This window comes from Clavelina lepadiformis, chromosome 6 (genome assembly GCF_947623445.1).
Source record: "Clavelina lepadiformis chromosome 6, kaClaLepa1.1, whole genome shotgun sequence".
Lineage (NCBI taxonomy): Eukaryota > Metazoa > Chordata > Ascidiacea > Aplousobranchia > Clavelinidae > Clavelina > Clavelina lepadiformis.
In genome coordinates this window covers 14,534,600-14,550,656 of record NC_135245.1, presented here as the reverse complement: position 1 = coordinate 14,550,656, position 16,057 = coordinate 14,534,600, and the positions used below count along the sequence as shown (strand labels likewise).

Below are 16,057 nucleotides of genomic sequence, written 5' to 3'. Positions count from 1 at the left end.
CTGACATGGACAGTGATTTCAACACAGATATGCGCAAAAGGCAAAAAGTGTAAAGATTGAACGAGCATAACTTTGAAACCGTACATCCAATTTTCAAAAAGTTTTCCATTTTAGTTGTTTCAAGTTTTACAAAAATCAACATAAATTTTGCCCTATTAAAATTTTGGGTGTAACAGCTGTACCAACTTAAGTGGAATGATACGTATGCAAAAGGTTTGTATGATTATGTGATATTATGTATGATAGGTACGTATGATTTGATTTAGCTGTTTGAGGTTTTATTTGAGTTAGATTTAGATTAGAAGGTAGATTTAAGTTATGTTTAGATTAATGTGCTATAACATTTAGGCAGCGTCTATTTCACCAGCAGCCGGTTACCTAATTTGGAAAAATCTGCGTCCGTTAATGGCTAGCCAGTTAACCCAAGTTAATGGCAACCGGTGAAGTAGGCACTTATTTTACCGGAGTAGAAATATACAAATACGTTAACGTCGTTAAGGTTGCCACTGTTTCACTTGAAAAAATTGTGTGTTTAAAGCTCTTTTTTACATTTTTTTGTTAACCTAACTTAAATGTTATAACGTAGTAAGCTATACCTAACCTAAATGCACATTCTATTCTAAATCTACTTCCAAGTAAACCCGAAATAAATAAACTTATGCTTTTGCATTCCAATTCTCTTAACCTCAGCGCCTATCTTTAACAACAGGCTGCGTGACCTACTTGCAGTAAAATAGTTACTCTCGTATGTTAAATGGAAGTTAGGCCAAGTAGGCTGTGAATAGTAGTTATTTTGGTGCGGTTTTATTTTTACCATCCATGTGCACATCAGCAGCTCCTTGCAAACATGTCCTCTTCTTTCCTCCCTGTTTGTCTCGATTTAATTTTTGATATTCTGTAACTTTGTGTGTTTGTGTGCACTTTGTTTTCTTTTGGTTTTAGTTAATGTTTTAGTCAACAATTTTGTTTTGTCAATATATGCATTTCTTGGGTTTGTTAGCCATGCTAACCTTCCTTCGTTATAGCCCAGATTGGAAAGTTTGCTAAGTGCACATGTGACAAATGACATATACCAGGGTGGTCCAAACCCTGGCACGCGGGCCGCATGCGGCCCGCGTGAAGCTTTTGTGCGGCCCGCGAACACTTTGTGGATGCCGGAATTATCAGTGCTAAATCCAAGGTTTAAAAATACACCTACGCTTTATAAATACATTACATTCGCCACAACCCTAAATAAGTCGTGCATAATCGGGTCAATAGGTAACTATGAGGGAACAATGTCGGTTTGTGACGACACAAACGTGCGTTGATATTTTGCTTTTGTTGCTAGCGCAGAGTACACTCTCGAATTTGGTTGTAAATTAGCTGCAACTCGTTTATTTAGTCAAGGGGAAAAGTTTACTAAAAGCATGAGTGTCAAAAGAAAAGTGTCAGAGGAAAACAGAGAGTTCAATTCTACTTGGGAGGAAAGGTATTTTTTTGCCAATAGCAATGGTAAACCACAGTGTCTGGTTTGCTTGCAAGTTATTTCAGTGCCTAAAGAGTTTAATTTAAAGCGACATTACAGCACCATGCATGAGAAAAAATATGGCCAATACCATGGAACTTCTAGGGAAGCAATTTTGAAAGAGTTAAAGGGCAATTATTCCAAGCAAAAAAAAATGATTATTGGTTTTTCCAAACCCGATTCAACTGCAGACCTTAAAGCTTCATACGAAGTTGCTCTAACGCTCGCAAAACATGGAAAAGCTTTTCGAGACGGGGAGATTGTAAAAGAGTGTGCGATTAAGATGGCCCTTTCCTTTGGAGATAAAAAAATAGCCAAAAAATTTGAAAACGTTTCTTTATCTCATCAAACCGTTGCAAGAAGAGTGGCAGAATTGAGCGAAAACGTGACTGTGCAATTGAAAGACGTTGTTCAACAATGCAAGTACTTCTCTTTAGCCTTGGATGAAAGTACTGACATCAGTAACGTTTCCCAGCTTTTGGTTTTCATTCGCACTATTGATAAAAACTTTACTGTATTTGAAGAACTACTCAAGATATCTCCACTTCGTGGAACTACAAAAGGTATCGACATATATAACAGCCTTGCGTCTGTCGTTGATGCTTATGGAGGATTTGAGAAGTGTGCATGTGTTGTAACAGATGGTGCCAGGGCAATGACAGGACGAAAGAGAGGACTAGTTGGCATTCTAAAAGATCATGGAGTGAACTGCCCAACATTGCATTGTATCATTCACCAAGAAGCACTATGTGCCAAAGTTTTGCAGATGAGTGATGTTATGCTTAGTGTGACGAATATAGTCAACATCATCAAAGGGGGAAACAGAGCCCAGAGACATAGAAAATTCATCCAGTTCTTAAAAGATGTGGGTGCAGAATATGAAGATGTTCCACTATTCTCAAAAATTCGATGGTTAAGTGCAGGCAAAACATTGAAACATTTCTTTTCTTTGCGAAAAGAAATACTAAATTTTCTCCAGAATGAGATAGAAGGGACGACCGAGACATACCAGATTCAGTTGAGTGATGACAAGTTCATTGGTTCGTTGGCGTTCTTGACAGACATTAGTAATCACTTCAATATCCTAAACATGAAACTGCAAGGTAAGAAACAAAATATTTCTCAATTGGTTGGACACATTGAAGGTTTTCGCAAGAAACTTGTGCTATTTAAGGCTTCTTTGCAAAGGAATGATGCTACCCACTTTCCTGCATGCAGTGAAGTACTTGGTGAAAGAAAAAGTATCGATTTTTCTGCATTTTCTAACAAAATTGGTGACATCATCGATGAGTTTAACGACAGATTCGCTGACTTTGATTTGCTGAAAGCACAAATGGAGCTTTTCAACAATCCAATGGAAATAGTTATAGAATCCCAACCATCTTACGTTCAGCAAGAACTATGTGAATTGCAGTCAGACCCTTTTCTTCTTTCACGTAAGAATGAGCGTTACGACGCCTTTTGGAGGCTTTTAAGCAACGAACAGTTTCCACGATTAAACGACTTCGCACTGAAGATATGCTCCATGTTTGGTAGCACATACATATGTGAAAGCACTTTCTCCATTATGAAGCGATTAAAAAGCGACACACGGAACAGAATGGCTGATGAAACCCTGGATGCCTGCTTACGTCTGTCGACCACTGAATTTAAAGCAGAGATCGACACCATATGCAAAAGCAAAAACGCAGAGTCGCAAGCAGAGATTAAAAAGTGAGTTAGGCGTGCAGCAAAACATTAGGTCGATCAGAACAGCAAACTCAGTCCTTTCCTTTCATTCATTTCATTTCATTCATACAACTGTATTTTGTAAGCGACAAGATTTGTTAATGTTCATAGCCTGCGAACAGTAGTTAACAACGTTTCTACTTTCAGCAACGCGTTATCATTTCTCACTATGCGGCCCGTGAAGTTTTTCTCAGACCCTAATGTGGCCCTTCATGTTCGCAGTCTTGGACCACCCTGACATATACTATAGGTACTACATACTATAAGTGTAATATTAACCTAAAGTTTATCCTCTCTGACCAAACTCCTCACTTCTCATTATTGAATTACTCAGCTATGCTGTGAATTGAAATAAACGCTAATCTTCAAGTTAAAATGCCATTATAGGGTTTTAAAAAATAATTAATTTAAAACTGTCCCTCTTCGACTTAAATTCTTATATAATATATAAGTTATTTTCAACAAAAAAAATAATTTAACAAAGGCAAGATTCAAACATACTCCAGAATACAGTTCCAATAATTAAGCATTATGCCACTGCATTTCTTTTTTCCCTCGTTCAAAACGAGAATGATAAACCCGCTAGCGAAAAGGTCACAGTATTGTGATTTTGCAACATCGGTAAATGGGCGCCGGTGAAATAGTCACTTTGTGATTAAAAACTAAACCTGTTCAACTCAAACCATCATGACTAAGTTACTGTAATAAATAAATAAATAAAATATAAATTTAAACAAAAAATCATAAAAAAGGATTGCAATCTGAAACCTGCAGCATATGGGTGCAATCGCTTACCATTATGGTACAGGATTTCTTTCTTCTGCTCGTCCACTAAATAAAAGTAATAATTGTATCAATGAAAGTCTGTCAGTCACGATGAAATGGTCATTTTGTTTTTTTACATTGTTTTGCCTGAATTTGGAATTGTCCACCAGATCCACTGAACAAGAGCAAATGTCTTGCCCAAAGGCATAGCAACGGTATTGCCACCTAATATCGAACACAGGACTCGAACCGCATTGTAGTGATGCCAGCGCTTAAACAACTCAGCTTCCAAGCTGATATTCATAGATCGATTTGTGTGTTTTCCTAATACTCCAGATTAACAAATTTGGTATCATTTTAAAGAGTTTGTAACATAGAATACGATGAAATGAACAAACTTTGGTACAATGGTCAACACACAGTATTTTTGGCATGAGTTTGTTCAAAGATTTTTGTAAGTATTCATACATCGATTTGAATACAGTCGAAATCGGTTAATCGCATAGTCAATTTGCCAAGCTCTTTTATGCGATTAACCGATGTATGCGTTTCCTACATTTTCTCTGCTATTCTCTTTTTTAAACACCGGCGCACGCATTCTTGCTCCTCCGCCGATTTTTGGAATGACACAATGCATTATGACGCAACAAGTGAGCTTCCTTCTTTTCGATTTCCTCACGATTTCGACACGTGGTTTGCGCTTTGTGACGTAACAATCCTTAAATAAAAATTAGACCTGTTGTTCTATTGTGATGTAACGATCCGTAACAATCCTTAAATGAAACGTAGTTTTGTGGTTCATAATCACTGTAGAGAAGGCCTTTTTTCGTGAAGTTTTACTTTATTGTTCAAATCATTTACGTGCTACTGTCTCTATAGCCTTCAGCCTTGCGGTGAATTTAATCACAGCTGTCTTTAATTCACAACTGCTGTCTTCAGTGTCTTGTCGTGTATTTAATCGCTGCGGTTATGGGAGATCTTGCGATGATTTTTGTTTATTGGTGAGGATAATCTTCAGCAACTGAACACTTCATCAAAGGAAATATGCGGTTAAGTGATGCAAGTCTACAAATCAATCAAGAATTCCTATTTGATTAACCCTTATGCGATTAACCGTTGAATTTTCTTCACAAGTGAATGGGAATGGTTTGGGATTATGCAATGCTATGCTATAAAGCGATTTATGCCTTTAACCGATATGCGATTAACCGATTTCGACTGTACTTCCAAATACATCAAAGTAACGAATTCGATATCATTAAGAATTTTGCTGCCATATACAAGCATAGCTATAAGCAGTGCGTTAATAAAAGTCATTTTTTGTATTTAAATTTTGTGTTATATGTTGCAGTAGTATGAGTTTAGTTACGAATATACATAAAAAGGTTTCATCAATTTCCAATTACATCAGTCCAAAAATTTAAAATCATTTTAACTCTTTTTACATAGCATAAGATAAAATGAACGAATTTTAAAACAATCGACTTCTTCGTTGCTTTGTTTGCTCAAATTTTTGGAACATTTGTAATATAAAAGTTTTGGGCAGTAAAAATTGGCCACGCCAGTTTTGTGGACAAAAGTAACCCTGGTCAACTCTCATGACTAAGTTATCTCAAAAGGAAATTTGAAAAAGCCTTGACACCGTCCAATACACTATGGAATTACCTTCTTTTTTCAACCCAAACCGAGAGTGATAAAACCTATCACTCAAGGTCAAACCTGTTTTGAAACTTTCGTGTAATCCCCAACAAAGATCTTGCTCGTAAGTGCAAATAAATGAAGGCAAAAAAATGAAACAATAGCACTAATCTGCGGAAGTAAACGACAGTATATGCCAATGAAATTTTGATGAAATGGCCGAGTCTGAAGTTGAAAGTATATATACATGCAGAACGAAGTTGCCTTGTTTGTATTCCTATACTTCCCCAACCATTTGTTTGTATCAGAATGAGCTCACGTTATGCAAAAGGGAAATGCTATGATTGTTATTTCACATTTATAGGTTGTTTCAGTAAATATGGCTAACTATTTTATGCTATCACTTATGGTAGCATGTCTAGCGTTTATGTCTTGGAATGACTTAACTCGACGTGGTCAAGTGCAAGCAAGCATGGATGATGATGCTCCAATTCCAAAGCTCAAGAATCAGTTTACTGTCCCAGTCATAAAATTTATGATTTGTCAATCTTGAGGGTACCGTCGTGCCTTTGAGCAATATGCGCAAGTCATAAATCAGCGCTACTCAGAGGTACAAATAGATGGTGTCAACTATCCACCGCCAAAAACCTACCAACTTATTGCTTCAATTTTATCAGTTGTTAAATTTATTCTTATTGGCTGCATTCTAACTGGCCAAAATCCTTTTGATCGACTTGGACTGGAAACACCACAGATATATTTATGGGCAATGGAGAACTCCATTTATGCATGTTTTATGTTATTCTTTTTGTCAAATGCTATAGAAACTCAACTCACTTCAACTGGTGCATTTGAAGTATACCTTAACGACATCACAATTTGGTCAAAGTTGAGATCTGGTAGAATACCCGAAGTAAATGAGTTGATGCAAATAATTGATTCACATATCAACATGGGAAAAGCCCATCCTAGTGATACTTTTGTGCAATAATGTTTTTGATTATGCTTTAAGGAGTTGAAAGTTTTTCCATTTAATTTCAAACTAAGTAAATATGTTTGTCAGTAATAATTTCATGGTTTAAAATTATGCTAAATTATTCTTGTTAAGATTGTGGCTGCCGAAGATAATTTTTTTTATTCCATAAAATCTGCTCCTCACCATATTACATATACTTATCCACTCGTGTAATAATAATTTTGTGCTCTGGTTTTTCAACCTATGGGTAGCTGTAATCATAATTATATTGCATTTCAATAGTTTTGTAGTGTTTTTGTCTTTTTGTGTGTTTACAGTATGTTGATTTGTATGCTGTGTTATGCAACAGTCGTGCACATAAAGTATAAGCGTTTTCTCACAACTTGCAGCAAATTCTTTGACGGCATGCTTTTAAATTCAACAAAGTGTGTTTGATGTTACCATATTGATACGGTAGGCTTATGGTTGTTTGCTGTTGTTCGTTGAGATCATTTATAAAATTGTGCAAGCTAAGTATGCTACTAATGATTACTGGTATGTTGTTTTGGGTGGTAGTGTCATATTTTCGAAAGAAATATAATTTTTAACAGTGAAAAATGTTGTAATTTAGTTGCTGTGACATATCTCATAACTGCGATATTTCCTGCTTTAACTGAAGAGTGAATAGTCTTTTTTCTAAAGGAAGTTTAGGCTTATGGCTGGGTTGGAGTTGCTGTCGGATCAAGGATATAGGTAAGGTAACATTTTGCATTCTTTAAATCATTAGAAATGTTCAGTGGAAATCTCATTTAGTAGTCACATTCTTTTTTCTAGAATAGATGGGCGAAAGCCAGATGAATTAAGAAGAATTCGATGTAAGTTAGGAGTTTTTACTCAGGCAGATGGTTCAGCTTATATTGAACAAGGCAATACGAAGGTATAATAATTAATCTTGTGGGTATTGTTAGTCGAAGCTATGTCTACGGTTAGCAGCCACATTTAGAACTCTTATTACATAAGACTAAAATATATTATCATTGCATAAGGTACTTGCTGCAATTTATGGACCAAGAGAAGCTGATCAAAATATGAGAAACCAGGTATGTATCTCTGGATAGAATGTTGGGGGATTCCAACTGATTTGCACTATAAAAATATTGCCAATAATACTAACATTTTTTGACAGATTGTAACTTTGTTATTGTAAGATTTATCTCCAAAAGATTTCTGTTGTGCACTAGAAGTTGTTTCTAGTGTTCAGTTCTTTTGGTCATTCTGCATAGGAAATTCTTGTTGTTACCACTTGTCATGTAGAATATTATTTTAGAGAGCACTCAAGTATACTTACAAAAAAACATATTCGATTTGTTAGTATGCAGTACTAGCACCACTTTTTCCATTGTATTGATTTTAAAATCTCTCCGTAGATGCCATCTGACTGATTACAACAAAAAAAAATGGTTCCTACATTAATGGATGTGTTAACAGTCGGAGTTATGCTGCTACTACTAAAAACAAAGGCACTACCATTACTCAGTGAAAAAAGTAGCACCACTGTAACAGCTCTTTCTCTAAAATTATATGTTCATTAGAGACTCAACAGTTGCTTTTGGTGGTACAAATATGTATTGAAATCATTTAAAATATTAAAAGCAACTTGTTTAATAAGTTTTATTAAAGTGGTAACACTTGCAAAGCAAATGGAAATGCTGTGTAAATTCACCATCTTGCTCTGGTGTATTTGTAAATTCAGTAATTTTTGTGATTCACATAGCTATGGAGTATACTAATTTGATATTGCAGTGATAACAATCTATCACCGCGTAATGAGACTGCTGAAAAATGCTTGAGGTTCATTTCATTATTTTGCAGTAGAATTTGTCTTATAACGACACAAATAAAGGATTGCAAAAAATTGTTATCGATGATGTTATTGATGATTTACCATAAACCATTCAAAAATTTTCTTTTGGTTTTCTTTTTTTTTGTTAATGAAAAACAACCTAACTGGGTAAACTCATCAAAAACTCTCAAAATACAGTACAGTAGTACACAAAGAAAATTTTGTTACACTAATTAACGGTGAAATGTAAGTTACTCAGTACTGCTGATTATGTAATAGATAATTACCATTCATGATAGAGATGATGACATGAGTGCTATTATGAATGAATAGAATATATCTGGAGAAGATCAAAGAGAGCTGTTACAATATATGCGAAATGACATTATAGACCAGTCTATATATTATATTGCTGAAGTGAGGTCTGCGAAACTCTAAATCAGGGGTGGACAGTTATTTTTTCCATGGGGCCACATAATTGACGAATTTCCGAATAAAAAGCGGTAAATAGCATTGTTTTGACAAGCTGGTAAGAGTAGGCTGTATATTAGGATGTTTCATTTTTTCACCATTTTGGAATTTAAAAAAGCTTGGGGTCTCCCTAGGCGGTATTTTGGGCACAATGAAAGAATCTAAACTTTTTTTTGATTTATGACGTCGTTTTGAGGTTGCACCCCCTTGTTGAAGTTTCACTGTGGGTGCATTTTTCTAATTTGGCGATATCTTGGTAACCGATTGAGCTAGGGCCATTATCAAGGTGTCAAAAGATGCTTTCCTATAACCACTCAATACATTTTAATTGCATTTTCGCTCTAGAAAAAAAAAGTTATTTGAGAAAAACCTAAGTTTTGACGTATTTTGCCTACAAGTCAACATGTCAGATCAACTATTTGAGTAAACTACTGATGGAAATATTACCCTGAGCAGTCTACTGCAAATTGTTCGTCTTCTGGCTTATCTTCAAAGTATGTTATTGCTGATAAAATAAGAAAAAAGTCTAGAATCCAAAATTTCAACGTCATGTCAGATTCGGAATCAGATTCAGGAGATCATAAATCAGACCCAGATTTTGAAATCAAGAAAGTAATTGGTGGAAAGTTCTATAAAAAAATTCATACGTTTTCTGTAAATCAGGAGATGTGCATGCTAGCTGACCGTCGTATGACTTCTATACGCCAGCACTCAGACCAACTGAGATCTTTGACACATGAAAAAATCGCAGCATCTCCAACAACTATTTTTCGCAGACGAGAGAAAGTACGAATGAAAGCATTAGAAAGATGCCAGTTAGAGATAAAGTCGTGTAGTGCAATGCAACTGTGTTATGATGGTAGGGTGATTAACTCACTTGACCGGTATGTTTTTGTTGGTTAGTTGTTGGATGACCAGAATAAAAAATGTGAGAGAATTGTTGGTGTCAAAACCTTTCCCAAAGGAACATCAGTTACAGGGGAAATACTTTCCTCCACAATTATTGATGAGGTATGCGGTGATACTCTAAAGAAGGTGTACTCAGTCATGGCGGACACTACAGCTGTTAACACAGGCAGGAAGTCAGGAGTAAATAAACGCTTAGCAGATTATTTTAGTTTGACCATTGGTCATGGGATTCATACCTTGGAATGTTTATTTCATGTCAATGAAATATATCTGTCCCATGTTATTCGTTTCATATAAGGTGGAAAAAAAGGTCCCAGAGCACTTGAAGATGGTGCATTACTGAATATTATAAAAACAATACAGAAGCCCGTTCTAAACGATTTAATTCCATGTTACACTGTAACTATTCCGATTACAAAAATTGCAGCACTGCACATAAAAGAAAAAACACAATGGTTTTCTGACAAAAAAAAGGAAAAAATGGTAGACAACAGTTTCCGCAGTGACGAATTGTGCTTGTTAGTGTTAGCTTCTCATTTGCTGATGAATGTTTCGGAAAATCTAAAAAACCTTTTAACATACAAACAGGAGAGCATAAGTCACTCGCGATGGATAACAACTGCCAGCGGCTACCTTCGTCTTCTGCTTTTCAACATTGGAAGTCAACAAATGTCCACAAATCAAAAAAGAAAATTAGAAAAAATTGTTTCATACATTGCTTCAGTCTATGTACCCTCTTTTGTACTGATATATTTGTATCCAAAAGCCTGTGATGGTCCTTTTCTTACTCTTTTCCAACGCAACCTTCTTCTTGCTTATAGAGAAATCCAGCCAGATGTTGCTGATATGGTAATGAAATATTACTTGGATCATACGGCACAATGGCTTGACCCCCAAAATGTGGCTTTAAGTGTTTATTCTGAGGTGCCACCTTACCCAATCGAGGCTGTTAAAGTATCCTCTTCCATGCCGCTATCCATCGATGTAAATAACTTGCTTATGAATCGTAATGCTGGTTTAAAACAATTTTTCACATTGAACAGCAAACAAGCTCCTTGCATTGCTTCAGATGATGTTGATCCAGAATTTTGGAAAGCCATTGAAAACAATAATAGGTGCAATGAAAGGAAAATTGGATGGTTGAAAAATAGTCTGCAGGAGAAAATTCGTGAAAACAAATCTACTCTGAGGCGTACTGATTTTCGTTTGCAAGCATACCTGAGCAATATGGATAACAATTAGTGAAGACAGTAAATTTTTGGGTTAACATGAACTGTTGTTTGTTGTTAGTTTAAAGAATAAAAATAAATTTGAATAAAAAATACCATTTGTTATTTGGCTTATGGAACTGTTCTTACACGGTAGAGTAACGCTAAAGTGGAAATCAAAGTCGCAGTTTACCATGATTGTTTACTCGATCTTTCCAGAACTACCGATGTAACAGTTATTTACACAAACTGCTGTAATTTTAAGTTTATTTTAGATATATGTTTGTATAGCTTACATATAAAATATTTTGCTTACTTTTCATGGCGAAGGCCAATCTAAAAGTTTACAATCACCACCAAGCAAAATAAAGGTCCGATTGGGAACTACAGTACATTGTGATTTGCATACAAAATATGTCAAAACTTAGGTTTTTCTCAAATAACTTTTTTTCTAGAGCGAAAATGCAATTAAAATGTATTGAGTGGTTATAGAAAACCAGCCATTCTGCATCTTTTGACACCTTGATAATGGCCCTAGCTCAATCGGTTACCAAGATATCGCCAAATTAGAAAAATGCACCCCCACTGAAACTTCAACAAGGGGGTGCAACCTCAAAACGACGTCATAAATCAAAAAAAAAGTTTAGATTCTTTCATTGTGCCCAAAATACCGCCTAGGGAGACCCCAAGCTTTTTTAAATTCCAAAATGGTGAAAAAATGAAACATCCTACTGTATATATATATATAATTAAGCTATGAAAAAGTGAAGTTGTCTGTCATTTATTCAATCAAATTTCCCAGAGCAGTGGTAAACAAAATAAGAACATTTTTTTAGAGCACATCATGTATGAGTAAACATTTTTAGCCACATTGACTGCAAAACAGTTTCAAATACTATTTGAAAGAGGTTCTAAGCATTCTAAAGCACATCACAATATTGTCTTTTTGCTTGAAACATCAAGCAAGGCATGTTATATTGAACTGTTGCAGTACATCACTGATCGGTGATTCAGAGAAAAAGGCTTCCAAATCAAATTAATGCAACAGCTTACAAATAAATTCCATTTTCTAACACTTTTTGTTTTAACTCTGGGGCCAATATGGGGCTAGAACTTGATAGTTCTAGCTGCACTCATGCTCACACAACTCGCTAACACACTGATTGCTAAAATGAAAATCAGATTTTTTCCATGCCACACATTGGAGACCTAACCTATGAATAATTAAAAAAAAAAACTTTTTTAAAGTGTAAGAAGATATATATGCTATGCAATAAAATGCTTTCAACAATGGGATTTTATGTATGTAGAAAAAGTAGAACTGATACAGTATGAAGTATGAAAAATGGAACTGCTCTGTAGGTTTCACAGACTGCTAAGTCTGTGACAGCTATTACACAATTAGTGCACTAATTTTAGACACTCTCAGCAGTAAAATCAAATGTGAAAATCTACATTGATTTTGAATTTAAATGTATTGTTTTTCTTTCTTCAATATTAAGATTTCATTATATTGCAGATATGTCATGATAAATGCTTCCTCAATTGTGAATACACACAAGCAACATTTAGCACAGCAGAAAGAAAGCATCGCTCACGAGGTGATCGCAAAGGGCAGGACATGTCAACACATATTAAACAAACTTTTGAGGCCACAATACAGACATCACTTTATCCCAGGTAGATTTATATTTTTATATAGGACTATGATCTGAAACAGCGTGGTCCAACTACTTTTGACTTACGGGCCACTTTACAAAAACGTGACAACTTGCGGGCCATTTCCAATACTATTACCATTATTATGACGTAACAGACTATTATGACGTAACAAACAAATAGATGATGCGATGCAATGATGCTGTCACAATTATTGGATTATGCCAAATTTCTGACTTTTGCGCAATAGGCTAGCCAGTATTAGGGTTCCAATTTAAAAGATACATAACATGAAAACTGTGGAATATTTAAAGGAAACAAAAACGTCCGGAACACTAGGTAGGCTACATATCAGCCTTTAAGAAGCCCAGTTGTACTGACGAGACCTGTTAGGTTGAAACAGTATAGGCCCTGCTGTCTACAACTTTGAATTAAATTTTTGACACTTTTTATCCAAATGCGATACTTGTTCTAATTGAAATAAATTAAATCAATACTGTGAAAGCTCGCGGGCCTGTAGTTAGACCACGCTGATCTGAAATATTTGGATTGTTGTAATAGTTTTGACATAGATGGTATGGTACCATATAAAAAATATTTTATTTGAACTGTGGACTACAATATGCAACTACAATTCCACCAGTATTGCTTGTATTTTTGTGCCGTACATGAATAATCTGTGTTTTTGTTTTTTTTTCTATCAATTTTTTGTTGACTTTTGGTCTTCTTTTTCTACTGTACTTCCTTGTCTGTTACATACAGTAACTGTCATTCTTGATAATTTTTGTACCTTATCACTACATATCATTGTATCCCATCTTCATCATTAGTAAAGCCAGCAGCTGCGGTAGCATCACTATTTGTGAAAACTTAAGATGTGCTTAACATAGTGGTTTAGTAAACAATAAAAATGATATTTAACAGTTTTGTAGTTTGTAGTTGGTATGATATAGTTTTATTCCAGGTCACAAATAGATATTTATCTGCAAGTTTTACAAGCGGATGGAAGCAATTACTGTGCTTGTATAAATGCTGCTTCTCTTGCCTTGATCGATGCTGGAATTGCAATGAAAGTACGTTTTTTAAACCTTCAAATTTTCACATGAGCTTTGTTTTTGTATCACAACAGTTTATAATAAGTTACACAACAGTTTCAGGTGCTCGGTAATATATGCTGTTAAGTTGTTAACGTGTTTCCAGTTTGATTGTCCAAGGCAGTACTGATTTGCAAAATTTTTTGTTAATGGTGTTGATTGACCTACAGGACTATGTTTGTGCTTGTTCCGCGAGTTTAACAAAAGGAAAACCAGTTATTGATATCAATCATGTTGAAGAGTCGTCTGACTGTGCGGAGCTTTCTGTTGCAATTCTGCCTAAATTGGACCAGATTGTGTATTCAGAATTAAATGGAAGGTAATTGCTTGAGTTTAACTTTCTATGAAATGGTTAAAACATGTGTTAACATTAACTGCTGCTTAAAAGAAAGGTAGAAGTAGCTGTCAAAAGCTTTTGCCACATTCCTTTGACCACGTATTGCGTTTGGAAGTCATGTCATTTGTCATGTATGATTAACAGATCTTCTTCTGTAGCGACAACTACAGGGGAGGCTGAATTCATGGCGTGTTGCAGCAACACTGTTGCCATTGAACAGAAAGAGTCATAAAAGTTAGCTATAACAACCAATCATTTTATTTTTCGTCAAAGGCGTGGTGGGGACTAAAAGATCAAGCCAGTTGTTATTAGCATGCAAGTAACAAAGCCGAGAAGGCTTAAAATGGGCTGAAAAAATTAAGGTAATAATTGCTGGTAACAACTAGCATGGCCACTAAACCGATAAACTATATTTTTTCTTACTTTGATCTGTCATGTGAACCCAAATCTCAATTCACATTTGGTAAATCTAATGTGAAAAATTTGAAAGTAAACGTGAAATTCATTTTGCTTCAAATTTTTTCTTGTTTTATTTTAATGTTTTGCTTGGTCTTAACCAGATAGCTGCAATACACGAATTTTGTAGTTTAAATTAATTTCTCCTTATATAGATTATAGAGAAGACCAACCTTACCAAGTGTTTGTATGTAAGGCATTTAATTCATTTCTACTTAAAAGCAAAGGATGTTAGAAAGATAAATTTGTTTCAACAATGTGTCACTATACCGTATGTGAAAAGCCACCAAGGGCTCTTGCTACTGGAACTATTTGTTTAACTTAAAAGTACACTTACATTCTAAGAAATGGTATGAAATCTTGAACCAGGAAAATTAAACCACGTTTGCGTGTTCTTGCTAGCGATTGTCTGGAAAACAATTTTTATAATGTGTAATAGTTTTCACCGCATTCTGCAACAAACCTCATATAATGTTACAATATGTTAATTTATACACGTTTGTATTCCTAAAGCTCAGAGGAATGCTTTATGATATCTACTTGTTCTTTGTTTTTAGGCTCCATGCAAATGAATTGCCTGATGTCATTGATGCTGTAGTCAGAGGATGCAAAGACTTGTTTGTTGTAATGGATAGAACTGTTCGAGAGCATCTTGAGGAAACCGCCACGACTTTTACTCATTCATAGGCTACATCAGATTGCGTTTGCTGAGAAGCAATTGTCAGGATACCGAGTGAGCAGTGGTTGTGACTGTCATGATAATAAACCTTTTCTTGCAAAGCAAGCCGCAAAGAATGATATACCGTATTTTTTCTGACTTGAACTTAAATCTGCTTATTTACGAACTATAACAATTATCAGACGCAGAGGTTTAATTGTCATAGGTCATTGTATTACCTTTTTGAAGTACTTTTCATCATTTCTACATAACTGCCTTGAAGTGATTGTCAATATTTACTTCAAATTACACTTTTAGTCTGATTTTGTCGTCTACTTGTCATGTATAAGTTAGTGACGATTACTCTTTGTTAGTTTGATTTCTGTAGGATTTACTATATAAATAATTAGCACGAGGTTGCTAAAGCAAACAAACTGCAAGTAGATTCATAATTTTGTTTAGGCTTACTAATTTCGGACATGCTAATTGCTTATGTAGTTATGTTCTTCGTCAGAGCGAATGGATGAAAACATATTCCAACGATATATGAAGGCTCCGTTTGGAAGTAGTCGCAAATGAGAAGTCCACAACAAAACACAGATAACAATAGGAGTTAGAGCCAGAGGATACGTAACGAATAGAGTATGTTCCAGACACAGATGCGAAATAAGCCATACGAAACGTATTCAACGAGAATATACAGATGAAACGAGGTAAATGATAAACGATCCTCTAGAGTCTAGACCAGGGATGTCCAACCTGCGGCCCGCCTGAGATTTTTGTGCGGCCCGCTAGTCATTTTCACTCCAAAAGCATGTACTTTATGTAC

General features: G+C 35.3%; 3 protein-coding genes across 3 annotated transcripts; all 3 read left to right on the top strand.

Moving 5' to 3' along the window:
- Positions 1 to 513: 513 nt before the first annotated feature.
- LOC143462961 (general transcription factor II-I repeat domain-containing protein 2-like) lies at positions 514 to 3,490 on the top strand. Its single transcript, XM_076961287.1, has one exon. It carries the CDS (start codon positions 1,410 to 1,412, stop codon positions 3,222 to 3,224), a length of 1,815 nt encoding a protein of 604 aa, XP_076817402.1. The 5' UTR covers positions 514 to 1,409; the 3' UTR covers positions 3,225 to 3,490.
- Positions 3,491 to 5,983: 2,493 nt separating this feature from the next.
- LOC143462566 (thioredoxin reductase-like selenoprotein T1b) lies at positions 5,984 to 7,224 on the top strand. Its single transcript, XM_076960786.1, has one exon. It carries the CDS (start codon positions 6,018 to 6,020, stop codon positions 6,627 to 6,629), a length of 612 nt encoding a protein of 203 aa, XP_076816901.1. The 5' UTR covers positions 5,984 to 6,017; the 3' UTR covers positions 6,630 to 7,224.
- LOC143462563 (exosome complex component RRP41-like) lies at positions 7,204 to 15,551 on the top strand. The gene is made up of 7 exons (XM_076960785.1): positions 7,204 to 7,346; positions 7,428 to 7,530; positions 7,640 to 7,693; positions 12,544 to 12,704; positions 13,648 to 13,756; positions 13,948 to 14,096; positions 15,128 to 15,551. The coding sequence occupies exons 1-7, from the start codon at positions 7,309 to 7,311 to the stop codon at positions 15,255 to 15,257; spliced, it is 744 nt and encodes a 247-aa protein (XP_076816900.1). The 5' UTR covers positions 7,204 to 7,308; the 3' UTR covers positions 15,258 to 15,551.
- The last annotated feature ends 506 nt before the right edge of the window (positions 15,552 to 16,057 follow it).

What these genes read in the sequence shown, in the direction of transcription:
- LOC143462961 (XM_076961287.1), top strand. Translation starts at nt 1,410, where the DNA reads ATGAGTGTCAAAAGAAAAGTGTCAGAGGAAAACAGAGAGTTCAATTCT.
- LOC143462563 (XM_076960785.1), top strand. Translation starts at nt 7,309, where the DNA reads ATGGCTGGGTTGGAGTTGCTGTCGGATCAAGGATATAG. An exon ending in CTGTCGGATCAAGGATATAG is followed by an intron (nt 7,347 to 7,427) that starts GTAAGGTAACAT and finishes TCTTTTTTCTAG; the next exon opens with AATAGATGGGCGAAAGCCAG. An exon ending in ATGCTGGAATTGCAATGAAA is followed by an intron (nt 13,757 to 13,947) that starts GTACGTTTTTTA and finishes ATTGACCTACAG; the next exon opens with GACTATGTTTGTGCTTGTTC.